The sequence below is a fragment of the Stomoxys calcitrans genome, chromosome 5 (assembly GCF_963082655.1).
Source record: "Stomoxys calcitrans chromosome 5, idStoCalc2.1, whole genome shotgun sequence".
NCBI lineage: Eukaryota > Metazoa > Arthropoda > Insecta > Diptera > Muscidae > Stomoxys > Stomoxys calcitrans.
Window position 1 is genome coordinate 95385701 of NC_081556.1, and position 25791 is coordinate 95411491.

General features: G+C 38.2%; 1 protein-coding gene across 5 annotated transcripts in view; it reads right to left on the bottom strand.

Moving 5' to 3' along the window:
* LOC106091768 (protein shisa-5) overlaps positions 1-25791 on the bottom strand; it is a 92602-nt gene that overhangs the window by 49545 nt on the left and 17266 nt on the right. The window contains exon 1 of one of the 5 annotated variants that reach the window (XM_013258418.2): positions 21168-21421. The exons of 3 other annotated variants lie outside the window; for them this stretch is intronic. In XM_013258418.2, the coding sequence (XP_013113872.2) occupies positions 21168-21300 (133 nt within the window). In that variant the 5' untranslated portion in view covers positions 21301-21421. Of the gene's footprint in view, positions 1-7915; positions 8088-21167; positions 21422-25791 lie in introns of those variants that run through there. One more of the 5 variants, XM_013258417.2, reaches the window with a different exon arrangement.

Consider the following 25791-nt stretch of genomic DNA (forward strand, 5'->3'; position numbering starts at 1 on the left):
ATCCACATTAGACTTTATTTGGATGTAGATGCCGTCTGGTCTCATCTGCCGATTATAAAAAGGCCTTAAACCTACATAGACGGGAGAAAAAAAAAAACTAAAATAATCAGTGGAGAAATTTCCGTTGAAAGAATGCTAAGAAAAAAACGAATAAAGATATCTTAATGATTTTTTCTGCCATTTCGCAGATAAAAGTGTCCTTAAAAACCAATAATAAATACTTTCCGAAATTTTTCACAAAAAACCCTAAAGACCCATTTCAAGCAAAGATGTTTTCCAAATTGCCATTTTGGCAGTGGAAGCTACAAATATAATTTGAGAGAAAAAATTGTTTACATGTGTAAAATAAACAACAATAGCCCATATGGGGTATCTCCGCTTTGCATTTTGAGAAATCGAAATCGAAAAAAATTGGCTATTTTGAAGTACACATTGCACCCGTTTAAGTTAACATATCTTCTTCAAATTTCACTTAAAACGCATCTGCAATATGTCCTCTTTACAAAAAAAGAAGAAAAAATCTAAAGATTTAAATGTATTTTAATTAATTACATTTTACGACGATCTTACGCACAGTACAGTCGTTACGTTTCTGTTCACTGTGCCATCCATCCGCATGAGGCACACAACCAGTCATACATAAATACGCATGGCCCAGCCACACGACCACTCATTCATACATACGATCGTCAGACATACTAATGTAAAGGGCATACAGGCATGGAAATTTAAATTTTTGCTTGTTGTACACTGATTGTCGTTATTCGACATCTATTTTAAAATGACAGGTGGAGTATATTTCTCACTTGGTTGATGTAGCAATTGCTACTTAATGTTAACTTTTTCTGGGGCTGACCATAAGTCGTTGAGCTGACAGAATAGTAAAACGTGTGGCATAGTCCGCCGTCAGAAAGCCTCAAAGCATTGCAACACTGAATAACGTGATTCGTTCGCATCCATCCCCACTGACGGATGAGTTAGGTTAGGTTGAAAAGAGGGTGCAGATATTAATCTGCCCCATGCCACTATAGACATACTTCTAAGCCAGTAATCGGCTTGTTTTGCACTCTAAAAACTATAAAGTAACTTCGAAAAAGAAAATCTAAGTTAAGACGGATCAGTTGGTACCACAAATAACGCGACTAGGAAACTAGTTTGCATCCTAACGCTATTTGTTCGCATCCTAATGAGACTAGCTGACAAGACCCGTAACTTTTGTGAAACCTAAACAAATGGATGGGTGTCACTGACTCATTCATTCAAATGGCGACCACCATGTTTAAAATATATTAATTCAGACAAAATTTTAATATCATATGGAAATCCTAAGTATGTAGTATGCTTTTAGGGGTTTCACATGATATTGTTATACATACACATACATAAATAAACATGTACCCACTTTTAACAAATCAGAAAAATGCAGTGTAAAGATCGACTCAAAAACTAATTTGATTTTCGTATGTCTGTCTCGTTTTTCTTTCTGCTTATCCGTCCGCCCGTTTTTGCTCATAAGTGTGCAGGACGCATTTGTTATCCAATAACAACAAAATGTATCAATTATCGTTTTTTTAGTCCAAAAACGAATGGGTTACGTTTTGGTGAAAATCAGTTCAGATTTAGTTATCCTAACGCGACTAGGCACCTAGTTCGTATCCTAACGCTGATTTGTTCGCATCCTAACGCTCATTCGTTCGCATCCTAACGCGACCCGTTCGCATCCATACTGCATTGCACACCCTTTTGCCTAATCTCTGCTCTTGTCGTTCCAGACTCCAACCAAGCCACGGTGATACCCACGGTGCGTGCATAAGCCATAAGAAAGCATAAGAAAACCGAATATCGAACAATCCGAATATTAACCGAATCCTTAAAAGCCAGTTAACGCAACCAACTCGAACCGTCCGAATACCGAAGAAACCAACTGAATACCGAATCTACCCAACCTAGTGGCTCAATCCTCTACATTTAGCGCTTACCTGCTAAAGTGCCTCACTGACACTCACCAACCAACACGCTGCAGCGAATAGCTTAGAACACCATCTTGAATTGTAAGTACTAAAGTATATTAACAATAAAACCTCTACTGCGTACCCTGAAACGGATTTATAAATGTGTTATTATTTAAGGTTTGTGGGTCCATTAAGGTAAACCTTAGACGACAGACTACCTCAGCCGTAGACAAAGCCAGGGCTGCGGAGTCTAGCCCTCGTGTTTAACTCCGAACCAAACTCGGACTCTGGCTTAATAGTCCGACACCGACCTCAAAAACTCGACTCCGCAGCCCTGGACAGAACCACGTTCAAAACTTTTTTCATAAACCAAAATGCATGCAAATTTGCCCATGAACATTCTATTGAGGAACAGTTGTGATCTTCTCTCATATCAATAAGTGCTGTCCGATACAATTGTAAGCTTAATCATAAGGGACTTTCTTTTTGCGGATTTCGAACGGCTTGCCGCAGAGCGACATCACTTAATAAAAAAGTTTATACGGCTGATTACCAAAGGTAAATACCTCACAAGTGTCGCCAATATAAGGAGAGGAAACCACCATTGAAAAGTTTTTCTGATGTTGTCGCCGGGATTTGAACCCAGGCGTTCAGCATCAGGGGTGGACATGCTTAGCTCTTAGCTACGATGGCCTTCTTTCAATAAAGACTATTTAGTTAAAATATTTTTTTTTATGGCTTCCAAACTGCTTAAATTTTTACCGAATTATTGGATGTTGACGCATATGAAGGTCAAGTCACCAATCCAAACCATGCATCAACATGAAAATCGAACCACAAATGCTTTCGTGAATCGCAAAATGCTAAAACCTATCTCGGCAAAAATTTAAAATTAAAAGTCAATTATTTCTGAAACCAGTAAACATATTGTATACCTCCTATTTTTTGCATGGATTTTTGAGCACTATCCAGCAAAAAATGAAATTTGGAAATTGCACCACAAATGCAGATTTGGTAGCTCGAACTATTTTTCGAAGTGCAGAGATTACCAAGTTAAGGGACTTGCCAAAAGGCGTCCGGATCACCTAGGGCTTTGAAATTAATTCTTAATCTCGAAGACACCTCAGCTCTTACCATTTCAAATTTCAAGGAGTTATCTCTAGCCGTTCTCAAATGGCATATTACTAGTATTTTTTCGATTCTATCCCACTGTGCGTTACTTGATAAATATTCACATTACTAGAAATCTTAGGATAATATTGGTCTTAATTTTTTTTTTACATAAAATATGTTTGATTCATTTTAAATAAAATATACCTTAAATATACACTTTTTATTGTTCTGCATCCTGCATTTCTAACGATTGATTTCTTTCTCTCATTTTCAAGGTACGTCGACGTAATATAACAGCTATTGCCACTATTATGCCGCCCACAATCACTATGCATACAAAGGCTATAATTATATTCACATAGACTTCCATTTTGCAAGGATATTTTAATTACAAAAAAACCGAATTAGTTTTAGTGTTCCTTCTTTGAATACAAAACAAACAAAAGAAAAATGGTAAAAATCCAAAATATTCACTCAAAAGGTAATAGAGAACTAAAGTAGCAAAATAACTGCCCGAATAGCTAACACAAAAATAAAATCATTTTTTATAGAAAAACAAAATATAATTAATGAAGGCTGATATCATTAAGAACATAATGCCAGGCCTCAGTATTAGTAAGCAAATATTGAAGAAAAATAAAGATAAAATTCGGTATATAAAATTAAATATTGTAAACAATTGTCTTTTTTTGCAATGTAAGAGCAGGGAAAATTGATTGCCGTAAAAAAAATTAAAAAAAAAATAAATAATATTCAAAAAAAAACATGCACTTTTGGGTTCTTTAAACCTGGTGAGACATTGATGATTCATAACTGATTAGGTGTCCTAATGAGTTTTCAAGAACCGTCAATATCAAAAGCTATCAGCTGCAATGATGACGTTGCCGGGTTTCAGCTGGAATGATAATGTAGCTCTTTATGAAGATTCTATTGGTAGACAACTAATCTAACGGCCTTCCTTAACTCAGGGACTTCTTTAAGTTCAACATTATTTGCAACATCCACCGGTCAAAATACATAAAAGCCATATTTATTACCCGATTTCGCTGAAATTTGGAACGGTAAGTTGTACTGCGCCTACCGGTGTCCTCACCGAATATGATCCAAATCGTACTATATTTCGATATGGCTGTAATATAGACCGATCTGCTGATTTTTAGTCTTAAGTCCATAGCTGCCCCATTTTGTTACCCCATTTCGCTGAAAAATTGAAACGGTAAGTTCTACTATGCCTACCGATGTCCTCACCGAATATGATCCAAATCGTACTATATTTCGATATGGCTGTCATATAGACCGATCTGCCGAGGCCATTTTCAGTTGTTCATAGTAGTTTATTAATATTTTCACGAAAAAATTACACTTTCACAAGGCCAAAACTGCCTGAAAGAGCGTTCCGATGCGTTTACGATGTACTTGGTTACAATCTTAGCATTTGATCGAAAACTTCAAAGGTTTGGCAGTTATAGGTCAAAATATCTAAACAAACGTGACAAATGTTAGAGAAATTAAAATCTGGAGGCTCGATTTTCAACCTAGACGTATAGACTAATGGACTTTTTTGCTCAGCACAATCCCAAAAATCAGAATCAAGATTGATTTCCTTCCATACGAATCGCCCCACCTAGTCTGTTATATAAAAATTAAATTGTTGAGCTTAGTTTGTTTGTAAGTTATTGTAGTTTGCCTGTTCCGCATAAACTCAAAAACGGCTGAACCGTTGGTAGTTTTTTAGCCCCCGGTGAAAATAGGGTACTAAATTTCATTATATCCGAAGGGGTGGCGGAGATGCGATTTAAGCGAAATTTTGAATACCACCTTATGTAACCCCAAAAACACGAAGTTGGTATAAAATATTAAAATTGGTATTAATATTATATATGGGGGGAACGCCCCATCCCAAAACCCACCGGACGGACATGTTTACCGACTGGGACAATATGGGTATCAAATGAAAGGTGTTTAAGAGTAGAGTACAAACTTGGTATACAAATTGCGACCAAAGTATCCGGGGGAGTCCCTATCCCCAAAAAACCCCCCAACATGGCTCTTTCACCGCTTTGGGCAATATGGGTACCAAATGAAAGGTATTTTAAAACAGTACAATTCTAAAATAAAAATTTATTCCTTGGTGTCTGAAGGGCATCCCACCCCCAAAAACCCCCCGTACGGGCATGTTTATCGATGTGGACAATATGGGTATCAAACGAAAGGTATATAAAAGTAGAGTACGAACTTGGCATACAAATTGCTTCCAAAGTGTTCGGGGGGTCCCCCACCCCCAAAAAAACCCCACCAACAGGACTATTTCACCGCATTGTGCAATATGGGTATCAAATGAAAGGTATTTAAAAGTAGAGTACAAAACTGACATAAAAATTTATTTCTTGGTGTCTGAGGGGCCTTCCCGTCCACCCAAACCTCTCAGCTGGGCTGATTTAACCATTGGGACAATATGGATATCAAATGAAAGGAGTTTGGAAGTTGAGCAAACATCTGTTTGAATTTGGTCCAAGGTTTCTACGGGGCCTTCCCAATCTTATAAGCCCCCAAAACGGGCATAAATGTCCAACGTTACACAAATGAGTTTGAAATGAAAGTTATTTGGGAGTTGACTACGAATCTTGCATACACATTTGGCAGATTCTGGGACCGGCCCACCCACTAAATACCCTTTAAAGTGGCGTGTAGTTCGATAGTGATAATATGAGAATTAAAAGAAAGAAAATATTATGATAATGGAGTTCGAATCTAATGTTGATATAAGGATGCAAGTATATAGATCGCAACAATAAAGGACTCAAATACATTGTCTTTTGGGTTTTACCGTCGGGGGGACCGACGCTCTCCTTCCAATAAAAACAACACCAAAATGTCATGTAAGACGACCGAGAATATGTTGTAATCAAATACAAGGATGTGTCAAAGGGCAATTTGCAACACATCGAAATATCAATTTCCGAACTTACAAAGTATATATTTTCGGATTTAACGATGTCTGTGTGTCTGTCCGTCCGTCTGTTGTAACACTCTGCAGCCTTAAAAATATATTGAGCTCAAATTTGGCACAGACACATCTTTTTGATGCATGGTTTAGTTCTTGAACGGGCCAAAACGGACTATTTTTGGATATACAATAGTTGCTTCATAAACCGATATGCCGGTAAAAGGTCTAATGCACATAAATGGTTTATTTTTTATCCAATTTAGATGATATTTTACATCTGACCTTAAAATGGTTTAGATCGGACTACATTCGGATATAGCTGTCATAAAGACCGATCTCCCGATTAAGGGTCTGAAGCCCATAAAAGCTTTATTTTTTATCCGATTTCGCTGAAATATGAAACAGAGAGTAGTTTTAGGCCTCCCAACATCCAACCTAGATATGGTTCAGATCGGACTATATTTAGATATAGCTGCAACATAGACCGATCTCCCGATAAAGGGTTTGAAGCCCATAAAAGCATTATTTTTTATCCGATTTCACTGAAATTTGAAACAGTGAGTAGTTTAAGGCCTCCCAACATAGGACCAAATATATATATATTTAGATATGGCTGTAATATAGACCGATCTCCCGATAAAGGGTTTGAAGCCCATAAAAGCTTAATTTTTTGCCGAATTCGCTGAAATTTTAAACAGTAAGTTGCCTTAAGCCTCCCGTCATCTGACACAAATATGGTTCAGATTGGACTATATTTAGATATAACTGCCATATAGACCGATCTGCCGATAAGGGGTCTGAACCCCATAAAAGCTTTATTTTTTATCCGATTTTGCTGAAATTTGAAACAGTGAGTTGTTATAAGCCTCCCGATATCCGACCTTAATATGGTTCAGATTGGACAATATTTAGATATAGCTGCCATATAGACCGATCTCCCGATAAAGGGTCTGAAGCCCATAAAAGCTTTATTTATTACCCGCTTTCGCTGAAATTAGCAACAATGAGTTGTTTTAAGCCTCCCGACACCCGCCTCAAATATGAGTCAAATCAGATCACATAGATATAGCTGTCATATAGACCGATTTTCCAATTTAGGGTCTTAACCCCATAAAAAGCAGATTTATTGTCTGAAAATGTTACTTGCATATGAGTTCTCGGGACCTTCATATAATATGATTGATACCAACCCCTATTAAGATATAACTACGGATATAGTAGTGGTGTTATAATAAAATAGGATGATTATAATATCCTTGTTTGATTTGGTTTAGATTTGGTTATAGGTGCCATATAGAACTATCTCTCGATTTAATATCTTGGCCCTATAAAAAGCGCATTTATTATCCGATTTCGTTGAAATTTGACGCAGTGACTTATGTAAAGCTTTTCGACATCCGTGTCCTATATGGTTCAGATCGGTTTATATTTGGATATAGCTGCCAAAAAGATCAATATTTTGTTCTACAAAATTGAACAGTGACTTATATTTATAAGACCACGCAATGTCCTTGACGAATTTGGGTGCATAAGTTATCCAATTTTCACCGGATGTTTGACGAAAGGGGGTTTACATATATACCGAAGGTGGTGGGTATCCAAAGTTCGGACCGGCCGAACTTAATGCCTTTATATTGTTTTCACTTCACTTTTGCACTTAACTCAGGTCTGAAACCAATTAATTACATCGTCTCTTTTTTCGTGCTATTCTTCAGGAGTACCGTTAGAATGAGTCAATCACATGTATACTTTCAAGATGCTCAACCTCCTAAGAGTTAATGTATGCATATATGGTACCAAGTATTAGACCTTCGTTTTTTGAATGTTGGCCAATGGTAGCGACCACTGTGCATCGGCAAGAGTTTGCCATAAAGCAACTATTACTATCTCACAACCCACTCACCTTCAGTGGACATGGCAACAACTGTTGCTGCTTGGGCCTGACGGCGTCTCCTCATAATTATACCCATCCATATGGCAATTAATACGAATATAAGTATGCATATTGGAAACCATATATCGAAATAAATGTAAACCATTTTTTTGTTGTTTTCGTTTTAGTTGGCCGGTGTCGGCGATGAACACCTTCGAGGATCACGATTTGAAGTTGTCGAAAAGAAAAGTCGTACTAGTACAAAATAAATAGTGTGGGCATGCATTTCTTATAAATTCAAGGAAGCCTTAAACAAAACTGTCCATTTTGATTAATTGATTTGACAATTTAGTTGACAATTGAAATGACTTAACTTAAAATAAAAATTAAATAAGAATAGGAAAAAACATTATTGAGCAGAAACAAGTTAAGAGCGACTGGGACAAATCTTCCTCCTCCCTGGATCGCTTTTATCAAGTTCTCCACAAGATTGTCGTTTTTTGGCACAAACTCCAAAAATATTCTTTTATATTACTAGCGTTAATACATTTTTGAAATCAGCACCATTATTTATCTATATATTTGCATACATAAAATTGAACTTGACTACAAATCGATTATGTTATCACACGCATACAGGTACAATCTATATGTAATAATCATAATTAGAACAAATCTCTTTTTGGTATGATAAGATAGCACAATAAAAATAAAACGTTCACTTTGTCTATATGAACCACATGTCTAACAGATAGCAATAACAAGGTGTGGGGAATCCAAAATAAAATTAGCTGTGTACACTCATTTCTTTATATACGCCTTTAAATCGGATATGCCTTATTGTCGCCTTTTGGGCTCTACGTGATGCTTGAGGTTTAAACTAGAGGTGTGCACGTGAGTCATGAGTAGTCGTGTCATGCGTGATTCGTGAGTGAGATCCAAATTCAAACACGTGATCGTGCGTGAGCTTGATTGAATTAAAACTCTTAGTGCGTGAATCTCGACTCACAACGCTAATCACGACCCACGAGAAAATCACGAAGCACGACTCATAAGTAAATCACGACAAAAAACTAACCATTTATATCAATAAAACAAAGAACAAATAAAAGCGTGCTAAGTTCGACTGGGCCGAATCTTGGGTACCCACCACCATGGTTCGCCTTTGTCAAGTTCTTTTCCCGATATCTCTAGCTATGCTAATGGAGCTATACCAAGTTATAAACCGATTGGGGCCAAAGTTGGCGTGCCTCTTGGAGACCAATGTAAAATCTGATAAGAATTGCACCCTCTATAGGCTCAAGAAGTATAATCGAGAGATCGGTTTATAAGGCAGCTATATCAGGCAATGAACCGATTTGGACCATACTTGGCATAGTTGTTGCAAGTCAAAACAACTCACTTCGTGGAAAATTTTAGCCAAAACGAAGACAATAATTGCGCCTTCTAGAGGCCCAAGAAGTCAAAAAGTTAAAACAAAATATTGTACATCATGCAAAATTTCAGTCAAATCGGATAATAATTTCTCACTCTAGAGGCATAAGAAGTCAAAATCCCGGATCGGTTTATATGGCAGCTATATCAGGCCATGTCCGTCTCGTAGCGAATCCGCCTGTCAGTCCATTTCTATTCAAAGAATAGCACAGCAAAGGACTTTCAAAAGTAAGACAAAATGTGTGATGTTGCTTAAAAGCATTTGACCGTCTTTCTGTATCGCGATTTCCGATTCGCCAGGGGCCGAAGAAGATTAATCGGGACATGGAATCTATATAAGCTCATAGAGCAATTTGGAAAATTTCTTACCATGGATGCTGGAAGTCTTAACAATACACTCCGTGCAAAAATTTCACCCAAATCGGGTAACAATTACAGCTTCCAGGGACTTAAGATGTCAAATCGGGATATCTGTTTATATGGGAGCTACATATATTAGGTTAATGACCGATTTGGACCGGTTATTGTAGGACTTACAGAAAATTCCGTGCAAAATTTCAGCCAAATTGGACAACAATGTCGGCTTCTAGAAGCTCAAGAATTCAAATCGGGAGATCGGTTTATATGGGGCTATATCCAAATCTGAAAAGATTAGGCTAAAATCTGAACCGATATGGCAATTCCCAACGACCTACATCAACAAGAAGTCCCTGTGCAAATTTTCATGCGGATATCTTAATTCGTTCGACCTCTATCGTGGTGAGTGTTCCGAGCGGAGTTCCTTGCTACTTCTCCCATCGGACGCCTCCCCAGGTGTTGGATTGGGGAAAGTCCATCGAATATGACGGGTACCGCAGAAATAAAATATGCGAGGCGAACCAACAAGTTAGCACAAGCAGGGGGTGTCCCGCTTGCACAGATCCAACGCGAACACGAAGGGTTCGTGCAATAGCATCGGCAGCGGATGAGCCAAAGGAAATGGCCAATGGTGGCACTCGCAGATCTTCAGAAGATTCACTATTAAAAAAGCCCGGCCAGTGGATAGCTGACAGTCCCAGCATTAGGCACCCACGCGTTCAATCAGCCAGTCATCTAAAAAATTCACGATTACAGAAACGCCAACAAGAAATATTGAAACTGACAAACCCCCGATGACGACCTATGGATTCAGAACACGGTTTATGATTGGAACATGGAACGTCAGAACTCTATCAGAGGCATCGAGACTTTACCAAGTTCAAAACGAGATGTCAAAGTACAACGTAGACATCCTCGGTTTAAGTGAAGTACGATGGCCGAACTCCGGAACTATGGATGATCAAGGATGACCAATTCATTTTTTCAGACAATCGATCTTTTACTGTCGCCAAAAGCACAGCGAGCTCTTCTATCATACAATGTTATATCTGAACGCATCATGACGGTAAGATTAAATATAAAATACCCCAAAATAACTATTGTACAATGCTACACGCCAACCGAACCCGATGACGATGAAGGATCAATTCTATTTCCAACTCGACTCAGTGACACGCTCTCTACCAAAAGGAGACATAAAACTTGTTATGGGAGATTTTAATGCCAAGGTGGGCAATAACAACAATAATCTACAATCAATCATAGGAATGTAAGGTCTTGGCGAAACCAGAAATGACAATGGCGATAGATTGGTTGATTTCTGCGCAAGAAACAGGTTCTTTATTGGAGGCACAAAGTTCCCCCATAAAAATATACACAAATATACTTGGGAATCATCAGATGGAAATGTCCGTAATCAAATCGACCACGTACTTATCAGCAAACTCTTCGCTAATGGATGCGAAAACTAGACGAGGAGGCGACATCGATAGTGACCACATGCTCTTAGTGGCCACTCTACGCCTACTCCCAGCCGTCCTGAAAAGGTCTCAAACAAAAAGCACAAAGTTCAACCTCTTAAGCCTAATAGACCCCGAAACAGCGCGCGAATACAAGGCAATATTGATGAAGAAGCTGCAAAATAATACCCATACACGGGCCGACATAACAGCAGCTTGTACGGAGATGGCCACCTTTATCATAGGCATTGCTCGACGGTCCCAAAAACCATGGAAAAGCAACGAAACTATAGAGGAAATAAAACACAGGAAACGTCTACGAAACGTTCTGTTACGGGCAAAATAAAGTGTAACTAAAATCGCGGTCAGGACGGAATATCGTGCCTCCGCCTCGCCGGTCAAGCGACTAGCTCGCAGAGAATAAGCGAATATATTTTAATATGCTGGCAGAGAAAGCCGAAAATGCAACAAAAATTGGAAACATGCGTGGTGTCTGCGAGTCACTAAAACAAATGAGCGGTAACAATATAAGCCCAACGGCAATAATAAAAGATGAGGACGGATCGGAATTAACAACACCCAAATAGCAATTAGAGCGATGGCGCGTTTTCTTCCGCTCCGAAGGACTAGCAACCGGCTCCACCCAGCTGCAAAGAATTTGAGGACGTTCTGGTCTCACTTAAAAACGACTAATCAGCTGGCTCTGATAATATACCTGCTGAACTGTTGCGGTATAGGGCTTACCTCATAGCTCAAGCGATCGTCCCAGTAATCAGGGAGGCTTGGGATGCAATCGCTGTCCCCACGGAATAAAATAGGGGATCATGGTCACAATCCCAAAGAAGGGTGACCTCACCCAGTGTAAGAACTGGAGGGGAATTACATGGCTAAACGGTGTAAGAACTGGAGGAGGATTACATTGCTAAATGGTGTAAGAACTGGAGGGATTACATTACTAAACGCAATAAATAAAGTGATGGCAAGACTTCTACTGCAGCGTATTTCGCCTGCATTTGACACCATTTAAAGGAGGGAACAGACAGGTTTTCGGCTAAGACGCTATTGTGCCGACCACATTAATTCCCTGCTCATAACCAATGAACAGTCTGTAGAACTTAATACACACCTATACCTTTTTATTCGCCGACTTCGAGCGTGCTTTTGACACAGTTTCGCGAAGTTCAATCTGGAGCACGCTGTTGAATAAGGGCATAAGGGCCTGAACAAATCGTGACACTAATTGCTGAAGTTTCAGTTCGTTTCAATGGAAAAGAGAGCCGACCTTTCAAGATCGACAAAGGAATGAGGCAGGGTTGCATCCTGTAACCCACGCTATTTTTAGTTTTATTAGACTCCGTATTAGAAGCAACTAATGCTGAGGCACCCTTTGGCATACGCTGGGGCATTAACGACTTCCTCGGAGACATCGACTACGCGGATGATATATTCCTCTTTGCGCAACGCTTCGAGCACTTAAAGACGAAACTGGAACGACTGAATAAAAATGCAGCCAAAGTAGGCCTGAGGATAAACATACCAAAGACTAAATTGATGAGGATAGGAATATCAAATCTAACACCGCTCCCTATAAACGATTATATCATTGAAGACGTTGACAACTTCTTCCATGTTGGCAGCAAAATAACAAAAGGACGGAGGACCAGAGGCATTAACAAGGCTAGAAGCGGCTTTCTTAAACTCAACAAAGTTTGGAGATGCAGTGACATCTCACATTATACAAAAGTCAGAATCTTCAAAAGTAGTGTGAAATCTATTTTATTATATGGTTGTACAGCTTGGAGTTTGAAGAATTACAAACACTTCCCCTGTCAATGTAGAAATGCGGAAGAGAAAATGGACTTGGTTGGGTCATATCCTACGCAGACCGCGTGATGGTGCAGCGAAAAATGTCACAGACTGTAACCCACAAGGACAGCGAGGGAGGGGAAGCCCAAAAAATCAACCCATATATCGTGGAATCACACCAAGGCTTTGGCCAACGATAGAGCTCAATGGAGAGAGCTTGCCATTGCCCTCAAAATTGGATATCAAATTCGTTTTCTAATCTCATTTAAACTCCTTATTGCAAAATTCAGCAAATATGTCCGAGGTATTGGCCCCAAAAACTATGAATATTTAGTTCCCCTTTCTTTAAGACCCAAATTGTCTTGGTGAGCAAATACGTCCTATTTGGGGGTTGTTATGGTGGTGGGACGTCCGCTAGACAGTAGGCCCCTAATGTTGGTATCAGATACGTGGTCTACTCCCATATACCTTTAATTTGAGCCCCATATTTCCATAGTCGGCAAACATGACCGGCTTGGTGGGTGTTTTGGGGGATGGGCGGCCACTCAGTGAGTTGGCTTTGAAAATATATATCGGATTCGTGTTTCAGTTTAAAAACCCTCTTATTTGAGCCTCATATCGCAATAGTCAGAAAATACTTACTATTTGGGTGGTTTTGTGGGGGTGGCGTGGCCCCGTAGACACTTTTCCCGATTATTGATATCAAATTCGTGCTCTACTCCCAAAGACCTTGCATTTGAGCCTCATATTGCTATGGTCGTAAATTTTTCCCTTTTGGCGGATGTTTTTGGTGAGAGGCGGCCCCCCAAACACTTGGTCCCATATTTGGATATCAGATTCGTATTATGCACTCAAATACCTTCCCATGGTCAGTAAATAAGTCCTGTTTGGGGGGTATTTTGGGAAAGGGATGGACCCCCAGAAACGTGGTCCCACATTTGGATATCAGATTCGTATTCTACTCGCAAATACCTTTCATTTGAGTCCCATATTGCCATGGTCGGTAAATATGTCGGATTTAGGGGTGTTTTGGGGCTTGGGGTGGTCCCCCTAGCACTTGGTCCGACAATTTGATATCAGATACGTTTTCTTATCCTAAATACCTTTCATTTGGGTCCCATATTGTCGTGATTGGTCTAAATATATGTTTGGTAGGTTTTAGGGTGGGGCAGCCCCTCTAGGTACCCCATCCGAAATTTGGATACCAAATTTTTATTTTTAGGGCACTATATGAGAGCACACAAAATTTCGCATTAAATCGCACCACCCATCTCCAAGATCTGGCGTTTCTGAAAATTAGGGTAAGGGGGAGGGTCCGCCCCCCTTCAGATATCAAAGATTTTACTTAATTCCTATATGGCATCTACCTTAACTGTGCTTCTTGGACATTGATTTAAAAAATGCACAAACACACATCAATAAAATTTTAGGCAAACAATTTTTTTTATAAAAAAAAGGTTTATTTTTTCGAAAAATGTTTGTAGTTTTAAATACTATTCTTAAATATAATTTTGCTTTACTCTTAGTATAACAGTATATATTCTAGGACACACATTACATTTTTGAAATACTTTTGCCTGGAAAACCATCATACGTCACAACTTGCCGAACAGTCGTTACTTGCCGAACAGTCATTGCTCGCCGAGCAGTCGTTACTCGGGGAACAGTCGTTATTCGACGAACAATCATTACTTGGCGACCAATTATTACTCGGCGAAGTGTCATCACTCGATGGGTTATAAGCACTAGAGGTATAAAAATTCGGCGAATCTATCCCTTGATTGCTAGCATCCATCCAATACGGACTAGAATCGCAGTCATATGTTTGACCTTAAGAAGGTATTAAGAATTTGAAGAAATTTATACACATCATTTATGTTAATTTGAAATCGTTTTGGGGTTGAATAGACGCAGTTAAGTTGTTGAAATTTGTATTGAAATATTACGAATTCTATTCATCTACCCCAAACGGTTTCAAAGCTAGAGGTAAGTACCATATACTGCGTGCGTGGAACGATCACATTCGATTTCTTTTAAAGTTCAAGGGATTGTAGCCGATTTGTGATGAATTTTATTTTTTCAATTTGAAGTTTTCCAAAATACAACTAAACAAATAAGAATGTGCAAAGTTCGGCCGAGCCATGGATTTTACTAAAATTTTTTTATAAAAATACTTTGCATTCAAAATTTCAGTAAAATTTGAAAAATGTTAAACTTTTAGGAGCTCAAAAAGTCATATGTGGAATTCCATTTATATGGGGGCTATATTAGTTTATAGACCAATTAAGATCATACTTGATGCGGATGTTGGCAATCAGGACAGAAGCCTGTAGGGGCCTGTAGGGTGAAGAAGTCAAAACCGGAGATAGGTTTATATGCGACCTACATCAATAAGAAGTATCGATGCAAAATTTCCCGAGGATATTTTTATTCGTTAGAACGCTATTGTGATTTCAAGAGATGGAGAGAAAGACGCACATGGCAAGATCGACTTAAAATGTCAAGACAATCAAGGTTGCCCAAAAAGTAATTGCGGATTTTTCATATAGTCGGTGTTGACAAATTTTTTCACAACTTGTGACTCTGTAATTGCATTCTTTCTTCTGTCAGTTATCAGCTGTTACTTTTAGCTTGCTTTAGAAAAAAAGTGTAAAAAAAGTATATTTGATTAAAGTTCATTCTAAGTTTTATTAAAAATGCATTTACTTTCTTTTAAAAAAATCCGCAATTACTTTTTGGGCAGCCCAATATGTGCTTTATGGGGTCGCCGAGCAATATTTCGAGTTGTTAAAAACGAAATGACTAAAATGGTATACCTATCCTATGATGGTGGGTGTAAAAAGTAAAAATACATAAGGTTCGACTGTGCCGGACTGATTTAAAAGTCGTCCAAATGAAAAAGACAAGTTGAGTATTTTAGATCCTAGCATGAAATTTTTTAACTAAGTATAAATTAATATAGAATTTATTACGATACCACAAACTGTACCCTGAACCACTACTATGGCTGTAGTGAAATATGTATTTCGACTCAGAAATTTCTGCTGATTCGGCCTAGCTATGTCCATCTATCCGCATATCCTTTCTGTGCTGATAGTCCGTCTGTCGTTTTTTTTTTTTGTAACAAATGCAATTTTACGAGTGAACATTCCATTAAGGAACAGGGGCAAACTTCTCACATATCAATGAGTGCAGTCCGATTCAAGTTTAAGCTCAATGATAAGGGGCCTTCTTTTTAAAGCCGAGTCCGAACGGCATGCCGCAGTGCGACACCTCTTAGGAGAGAAGTTTTTACATGGCATAATAACTCACAAATATTGCCAGCGTTATGAAGGGAAAACCACCGCTGAAATTTTTTTGTGATGGTCTCGCCAGGATTCAAACCAGGGCGGACATGCTAACCTCTACACTACGGTGGCCTACAAAGGTGGAGATGGCATTTGTTACCCAATCATCACGAAAATTAGCATACTATATAACTTTTTCATCCCAAAGACAAACGCTATCAATTTTGGTAAAAATTGGTTCCGATTAAAATATAGCTCCCATATATATAATTCGCCCGATTTACACTTATAAGAGCCTAGTTACTACAATTTTTAACGGATTTGCATAAAATTTGATATGGAATGTCGTATTACTTATCTGAAAGCCTCTGCTAAATTTAATCAAAATCGATTCAGACTTCCATATGTAGTTCCCTACAGCCCAACAATTCAACTTCGACTATTATCTTTATATGGATTCTATATCTAATTCTGTACTGAATTTGATGAAATTTCGCAGAGGTTTCCAGATGAATATAAAATAAAAAACTTCATACCAAACTTCATGCGAATCGGTTAAAAATTTGGGGAAACTATGACCATTTAAGTGAAAATCTGGCGATATATATATGGGAGCTATATCTAAATCTGAACCGATTTTCACCATAATTTATAGCGTTTGTCCCTAGGTTAAGAAAGTTATATGTGTGAAATTTCGTGATGATTGGATAACAAATGCCACCTGAACCTTGATTACAAAAGTGTAATGTGTAATTTAATGTTTATAAAATTCTAAGACGTAAAATCCTCCAAGGATCCCAAAAAATTCACTCTTTTCAATTTTCAATGCTGTTGGAGCACGTGTTAACCTTAACCGATCGTCACGATATTTTTTATTTCGCTTATTAGGACCAAAAGAAAAAAAGGAATTTTTTTCCATTTTCCAATATACAGTCATATTAAATTTCGTTGATATCGGATAATAAATACGCTATTTACGGGCCCAAGATGGCTCATCATTTCGTACTTTATGGTAAAGTAAATCTTGAGGAGCTTCCAACTATTTAAGTTACCTGATCTGATGGAATATTGCCGGCATTACTGCAAAAGGAGACAGACTATCTGGCCGCTATATTCACAGCATGCCTAAGACTTGCATATATTACGAAACCAAAACAGGGATCAAGGGACATACCCATCCAAACTTTAGGTCAGTACTGTGTGACCGGGTCCTGCATAAACCACATGCTAAAGAATAGGTGGATAAATTATGTGTCTCTTTAAGCTTTGGAGAAGAAGGGCCGAAAGGGTCTTTGAGATGGCATACGACTGGGCTCGACCAAGAGGACGAGTAAGAGGAAGCTTGGCCACTTTTGTGAGGCACTCAACAAAACGATTTCGACATTCGATAGGGAAGCCGCATCCAAGGGCCTACTGAGAAGCGTCACATATTTTGGGTGCTATGTAGGCGGGCCGAAATGGATGCTGAATCTAAGGATTCTTATCACAATACTTACTTACGCCTCAGTTGTTTAGTGAAGGACAGTGGAGGAAAACGGCAACACATGAGAGGTCCAGAAAACATGTTGTCGTGACATACACAGAAAAAAAGCGCTAAAAATTTTTCAATTAATAAATCAATGAATTTTTTAATTGAAATGAAAACTATGATGTGAATATGAATTTTTTTCAATTACTCTCGTGATTGAAATTTTTGCCATTTTCAATTAAAAAATTTAATTGAATAATAATAATCAATTAAAAAATTAATTAAAAATCTGAAAAAATTTTCAACCACAAACGTGATTGAAAATTACATAATTTTCAATTAAAAAGATTGATTCAATCATTTTTTTAACGAATCTTAAAATATTTTCAGTGCACAAAACAGAGCTACGAAAACAATAACAAATTTTTTGAGCACCACCACACGACACCCCACGGGGTAGTGTGTTTTATACAAGTGCCCACGGACTTTTGCCCAAACAAAACACCTCAAGTTCATGTTCCAGGAGGAACTCCGATACTTGGGGTTGAACACGAGCCACTGCTGTCATCTTCATAGTCTTTAATTGACGGAACTCTGGTATTGCCATCTGAAAGTTTATGCAAAACGGATGGATTAAAGCTAGAGGGCAGCGTGGCTAGCACAACTTGCTGTCCCATATTGTAGCGAAATCTGATAATAAATATATTAAATCTGCAGATCAGGATATATGGTTGCTATATCACGATATAGTCCCATCTTCGAACTAAACCAGCTTATGGACAAAAAAAGAATCTGTACAATGTTTAAGTTTCAATATCTCTGATTTCAAAGACTGTAGCGTGATTTAAAAGAAAAAAGACGAAAGGACATGGCTAGACTGTCTTAGATTTTTACAACGATCAAGAATATATATACTTTATTGGGTTGAAAATATATATTTCGATATGTTGCAAATGGAATGACAAAATTAATGTGCCCCCATTCATCGTTGGAGGGTATAAACATTCGATAGCGGTGGCTTAAAAGTACGGTTTTTAAGATCGTCGCAGGTGGTGAATCGTATATCTTAGCGCATGAGACCGAAACAAAACAACAGTACACGCTTTGCGTCTTCGAAAACGAGGTACACCACAATTTGTTTGCCTTTAATCTTCGGAGAAATTCGAAAAACGGCCAAAAGAAGACGAATTATTGTTTGCCATGACTGTGCGAGCTCTTACACATCGGCTCAAACCAGATCCTTTTGACAACGAAGAATTGATGCGTTATCTTCCGTACAACCCTGATTTGTATGTCTAAAGTGGCATGGGGTAATTTAGAAAGTACACCCTTTTTATAGCCACCACATTAGGAGGGGGGTATACTGATCTAGTCATTCCGTCTCGACATTCTGTGTCGATCTAGCCACATCCGTCCGTCTGTCACGATAGCGGTCGAACGCGTAAAGCTAGCGGTTTGAACTTTTGCACAGATACTTACTATTGATGTAGGTCATTGGGGATTGCATTTAGGCCATATCGGTTGAGATTTGGTTATAGTTCCCATACAAACCGATCTCCCGATTTGACATCTCTTGGAATGCGGAAGCCGCATTTTTTGTCGGATTTGGTTAAATTTTGCACATAATGTTCTGTAATGACTTCTAACAACTGTTCCAAGTACGGTCCAAATCGATCTATAACCTGATATAGCTCCCATATAAACCTATCGCCCGATTTCACTTGTTGAGCCCTTACATTGAGGCTTATAAGGCAATTTTACATGTAGTGTTCCGTTATGACTTCGAACAACTATGGTCCTAATCAATCTATAACCTGATGTAGCTCCCATGTAAACCGATCTCCCGATTTGACTTCTTGGGCTCTTATATACCGCAATTTTTGTCCGATTTGGCTGAAATTTACTGTTTTGACTTTTAACAACTAAGTAAAGTCCAAATCGGTCTATAACCTGGTATAGCTCCCATATAAACCGCCCTCCCGGTTTGACTTCTTGAGTCCTTACAAGTCGAAATTTTTGTCCATTGTGGCTGAAATTTTGCATGCGGTGTTCTGTTACGACTTCCAATTACTGTGTTAAGTACGTTCCAAATCAGTCTATAACCTAATATAACTCCCTTATAAACCGGTCTCTCGATTATCCTTGTTCAGTTCCTAGAAACTTTAATTTTTGCTGGTTTGACAGAAGTTTGGTATGTAGAATAAAATTGTGCCCTTCAAATAAATTTAGCAGAATCCATGTTGGTGGATCCATGTCATATGGTGCAATCCGCCATCTTGTCATCAAGCTGAGCGACGTTTCGCCAACACACACAAATAAATTTGTGAGCGTGTTTGTAAACGTGTGTGTACATTAGCAGAGAATATGGGAGAAAGTAGATAACAACAAAGAGAATGCAAGCAAACATCTGTCATTTTAATACCGTCAAAGCTGCCCGGCTGTTAAGATCTGTTCGCGTGAGACCACCTATTTAAATCCGTCTTGGTTTCAACCCTAACTTGCCTCTAACCTAACCTCAAATTGGATCTTAACCAGTGCAATATGGTTCAAATAAAAAAGTGGAAATTAGGCAAACGCAGAAGCTTGCATGTCCACCTACGACGCTTAACATCTGGGTTCGAACGCTGGCGAGAACATCATACAAAGTTTTCAGCGGTGGTTATGCCTTCCTAACGCTGGCCACGTTTGTGAGGTACTATGCCAAGTAAAAACTTCTCCCCAAAGAGGTGTCACACTGCGGCTTTAAAAGGAAGGCCCCTTATCATTATCTTGATATAGCCCCCGCGCGATTTGACTTCTTTAGCTTACTAGACCATCTTCGACCGTGCCGAATGTGGTCCACATCGTTCCAAATGTATGTATAGTTCCCATACAAACGTATCTCCGGTGCGAGTAGAGTGTGCTTTTGCTCAATATTCTACTTTTTTCTTTCAGTTTTTCTAAAGTTTATTACGATACCATTTTTTTAGGTCGAACCATGGACAATTGATCAATATTTCCCACAATTTAGTGGTAACATCAACAACAGAATTTTGGTTTAAAGCGACATCAACTATTCTTCAACAACAGTTCTTTTATTGCGCCATCTACAGGATTTAATTAAACTACACTAAATCCTATCATATCATTTGAAACATACGTTGCCATCTGATCGTCTTGTATGATCATCTGTTCTGGCGCTCATACATACGTCTGCCACACAAAAGCAAGTTTGTTATTGCGCACATAGTAAGTCTGCCACACGAATATTTTTAATGTCGCCCTCTAATGGGTGCAAAATCCGACTTTTATGAAATAGAATATGGTCTCCAATAAAATGTAACACTATTTAACACTATAACACTATTTGAAAAACGTTTTTTTTAATAAATTTACAGCTTTACCCCTCAATGAAAAGTTGCTCGAATGTGATCATTTAAAAATTCCTCAATAATAGCACATAGGTTAGTATGAAATAAAAATAATATTACCTCTTGTCATGTGTGATGTCGTAGTATCTTTTGAAGAACATTGTTCGAAACAAGTCTTTATAAAGCCAAATATAAGGATTGCCACCATAATACCGGCAAACGCAATGAAAAAAATCGGTATTTCAGGGACCATTGTTTACAAAAGCAAATAAGAATACAATTTATCCGTTAACGATCCAATGCAAGATGTGTTCAATTTATTAATGAAACCGTACCAACAACTTGGAATAAGATGCTCAATCTACCAACTTGTCTCCTCTCAACGTCAACAAATATTTTTAATACCACATACCACTCGCCAGTTTGACAAGCTGTGGCTAAAATAATAGCAAGGTTCGCGCACTCTCCTACAGTTAAATCAGCCAGATGGTTATATTGTAAAAAATTTAGTAAATGGTGAATATTCACATTCGCTAATTCTGACAAGACATCAAAGAATTTCCAAATTTGTGACCAAGTGTCAAAAAATTAGGTTTGATGGGGCGAACCTACCGCTAGAAACTCCCAAAAAGCATATACATATAGACCAATGATGACAACATGGGAGTACCTTTGCGGCCAAGTGTCTGAGCGGAGACCACACCACCAAAAACTGCTTAATACAGCACCACGCTCGCAAAAAATTAAGCTAGACTGCATGGGACAGACAAAATGAAACTTAATTAAAAGGGAATAGTACTTGGGAATAAAGTGCAACGCTGATATCAAAAGTTGGGGTAAAGTGCCGAGGGACCGTTGCTACACCAAAAAGGCGGACATTCAGACTGATTGAAGACATTATAGGACAATCTTTTCCTAATTTCCAATATTGCATTATCTCGGAAATGAGAGCACCCATATAACTTACACTAGTATATATAAATTTGAGATCGAATAACGTGGGGGAGCGCCCCACCCAAAGGTTACTAAGAGTAGAATACGAATTATGATATATAAATATCATTTTGTGTTCCGTATAGACTTAAAAACGAATAAACCGATTTTCGTGAAGTTTTCATAGGCGGTGCAGAATGGTCCCGTGGTGAAAAAAAAAGTTTAAAAATAGGACCATCCCTCTTATCCTGATTTCAAAAACACAAAATCTCGACGATGGATGGGGCGATTTAAACGAAATATTGTTTGCACTCATATAGTAACACTAGTTGAACCGGGCCCACTCCGCCGCGCCTTCTTTTACATCATATGGAACAAAATTATCCTTGAAATAAATTTTTTCAACAATTTAAGAGCTTTTAGTGAATATAAATTAGTAAATGCCTTTATCTTAACCGCTCGGCGGTTTACGGGTCATCCAAGTTTGAATTTTCATGGGGATTTTGGCAGTGCGAGCCTCATATTCCCATTATCGGTAAATACGTTTGTGCGATTTCGGGATGTTTTCGAGGATGAGGTTCTCCAGACACTTGTACCTGAAAAAAATTTCATTTGAGCCATATATTGGCATGTTCGGTACATTTTTACCCTTTGAGGGGTGTTTTGGGGAAGGGGCGGTGCCCTAAATACATGGTCCCACATTTGGATAGTAGATTCGTATTCAACTCCCAAATACCTTTATTTGAGACCCATATAAAGGGGTGATCCCACAAACTCTTAGCCCTGAAAATATATCAGTATCGTGCTCTATTCTTATAAATCTGTATATCATTTATCTGAACACCATATTGCCATTGGCCTCGAAATTGTATATCAAATTCGTATTCTAATCTCAAATACCTTTCATTTAAACCCCTTAGTGCAAAAGTCAGCAAATATGTCCGGTTTGGGGTATGGGCCCCAAAATCTATCAATATGGAGCTCCACTGTCTTGAAGACCCAAATTGTGTTGGTGAGAAAATACGTCCAATTGGGGGCTTGATATTATGTTGGGACGTCTCCTAGACAGTTGATCCCGAATGTTGATATCAGATTCGTGGTCTACTCCCAAATACCTTTCATTTGAGCCCCATATTTCCATAGTTGACAAATATGACCAGTTTGGTGGGTGTTGTGGGGCCACTCAGTGACTTGGCCTTGAAAATATATATCAGATTCGTGTTCTACTCTAAAATACCTCTCATTTGAGCCCCATATTGCAATGGTCAGCATATACTTCCTATTTGGGTGGTGTTATGGGGTGGCCTAATAGACTTTTTTCCGAATATTGATATCAGATTTGTGCTTTACGCCCAAAGACCTTTCAGTAGAGCCCCATATTGCTATGACCGAAAACCACCATTGTCCTCTTTGGTGGTTGTTTTTGGGGGAGGGGTGGCCCCCCAAACACTGTTCATGTTTGCTGGCTAAGAAAATATGGGGATGAAATGAAATGTTTTTGAGAGTAAACCACGAATCTGATATCAAAATTCGGGACAAACTGCCTAACTAACTAACCGACTCTCACCATGACAATTTGGGTCTTAAAGGGAGTGCATCTCCATATTGATAGTTTTTATGGCCTATACCCCAAACCGGACATATTAGCTGACTTTTGCATTAAGGGTTTTAAATGAAAGGTATTTGAGAGTACAGCACGATGCTGATATATTTTCAGGGCTAAGTGTTTGGGGAACCACCTCAATATGGGCTTCAAATAAATGGTATTTGAGAGGATAATTTTGTTCCATATAAAGTAAAAGAAGGCGCAGCGGAGCGGGACCGGTTCAGCTAGTTATCTACAAAACTCGCTATGAAATCCAATTTCTACTATTTATAAAATTTCAAAACAAAACCCTTATGCTATAAATACCAAATTTTTAATAAAATTTGTTTAAAAGTCATTAAATTAAAATAAATTTTTTATTAATCATTAAATTTGCTAAATTAGTTATAAAAAAAAAAATTTCGAGAAAATTTAAAAATTTCTTTAAAAAATCATATGTATTTTCTATGCAATCTGATTTCTGGCAACTAAAAAGATGAGAATACTGCAACCAAATAAATGATCTTCAACGCACATAGACGGATAAATCAGTTTTCTCAAATCTAGATTTACTCTAGACTCTGCCTAATGTTTTCGAACAGATCTACTGCATATGACGTAAACAAATCGCCGCATCATAAAGAAACGAAACAATGGCAAAGTGTGAATCACTAACAAGTATTCAGGGTTACCTATTAATAAAAAGTGACTATTGAAAGTCGCGTTTTAAAAATATTATAAAAATGAAGTATAGGTTGTATAATTTTGCCTTTATTGATGTGCTATGACTTCCCACAACTGTGCTTAGTATGGTTAAAATCTGTTTATAACCTGATATAGCTGCCATATAAACGAATCTCTTGATTAGACTTCTTGAGCCTCTATAGGGCGCGATTTTTATCTAATTTATCGGAAATTTTGCACATGTCGTTTTTGTAAGACTTCCAACAACTGTGGCAATTATCGTCTAAATCAGTCTATAACCTGATATAACCGCCATATAAATCGATTTGACTTATTTTCCCAACTTATCTGACTTGTCTTACACAATTTGTTGAACTTTTGCATATGTCGTTTTGGTATGACTTTCAACAATTGCACCACGTATGGTCTAAATCGGTTCATAACCTGACATAGCTGCCATATAAACCAATCTCCTAACTTGACTTTCTAAGCCTCTTGAAGGCGCAAGTATTACTCGATTTGCCTGAAATTTTTGAGGTGATATTTTTATATGACTTGAACGACATAACAAATACGGTCTATATCGGTCAATAACTTGATGTAGCTCATATATATTTGAAAAAGTATTTCAAAGAGCTTGACAAATGCGATCCATGGTGGAGGATATATAATATACGGCACGGCCGAATTAAGCACGCTTTTACTTGTTTCATATCGGAAGGGGACGGACCCTCGCCTTACTATCAAAACTCCACCAAAAATCAAAAGTGGACCGATCGGTACAATATGGGACTCAAATGAAAGCTATTAGGGAGTAGAGTACGAAAATGATTTTAAAAAATGGTTTAAAGTACTTAGGAGGCTTCCCCGACCCCAAAACTCCTCAAATAAGTATATTGTAAGATCATGGCAATATGAAACTAAAATGAAAGGTATTCGGGTGTAGATTACAAATATGACATTAAATATGAGGTCCTCATAATGTGGGGCCGTCCCACTCCAAGCCCCCTAAATGGGAAAATTAGCCAATCATGGCAATATGGTGAACCAATGAAAGCTATTTTAGAGTAGATTACGAATATGACAATAAAATTTTTTTCAAATATCTGAGGGCGCAGCGGAGCAGGCTTACTAAAATTTCACATATATTATAGAAAAACTATATGTTTCAAATATATCCTAAGAAATGTTTAGAGTTCTTATACCCACCACCATAGGATGGGGGTAAACTAATCTAATCATTCCGTCTATAACACCTCGAAATATTCGTCTAGGACCCCATAAATTATATAAATTCTTGATAGTCTCGTCGTTCTGAATCGATCTAGCCATGTCCGTCCGTCTGTCTGTCGAAATCACAAAAGAAGTCAAACGCGTAAAAAATGGGCCACATCGGTTTAGATTTAGATACAGCTTCCATATAAACCGATCTCCCGATTTGCTTCCTTGAGCCCCTGGAAGCCGCAATTTTCATCCGATTTGGTTGAAATTTTGCACGTGGTGTTCCGTAATGACTGCCAACAACTGTGTCAATTACGGTCT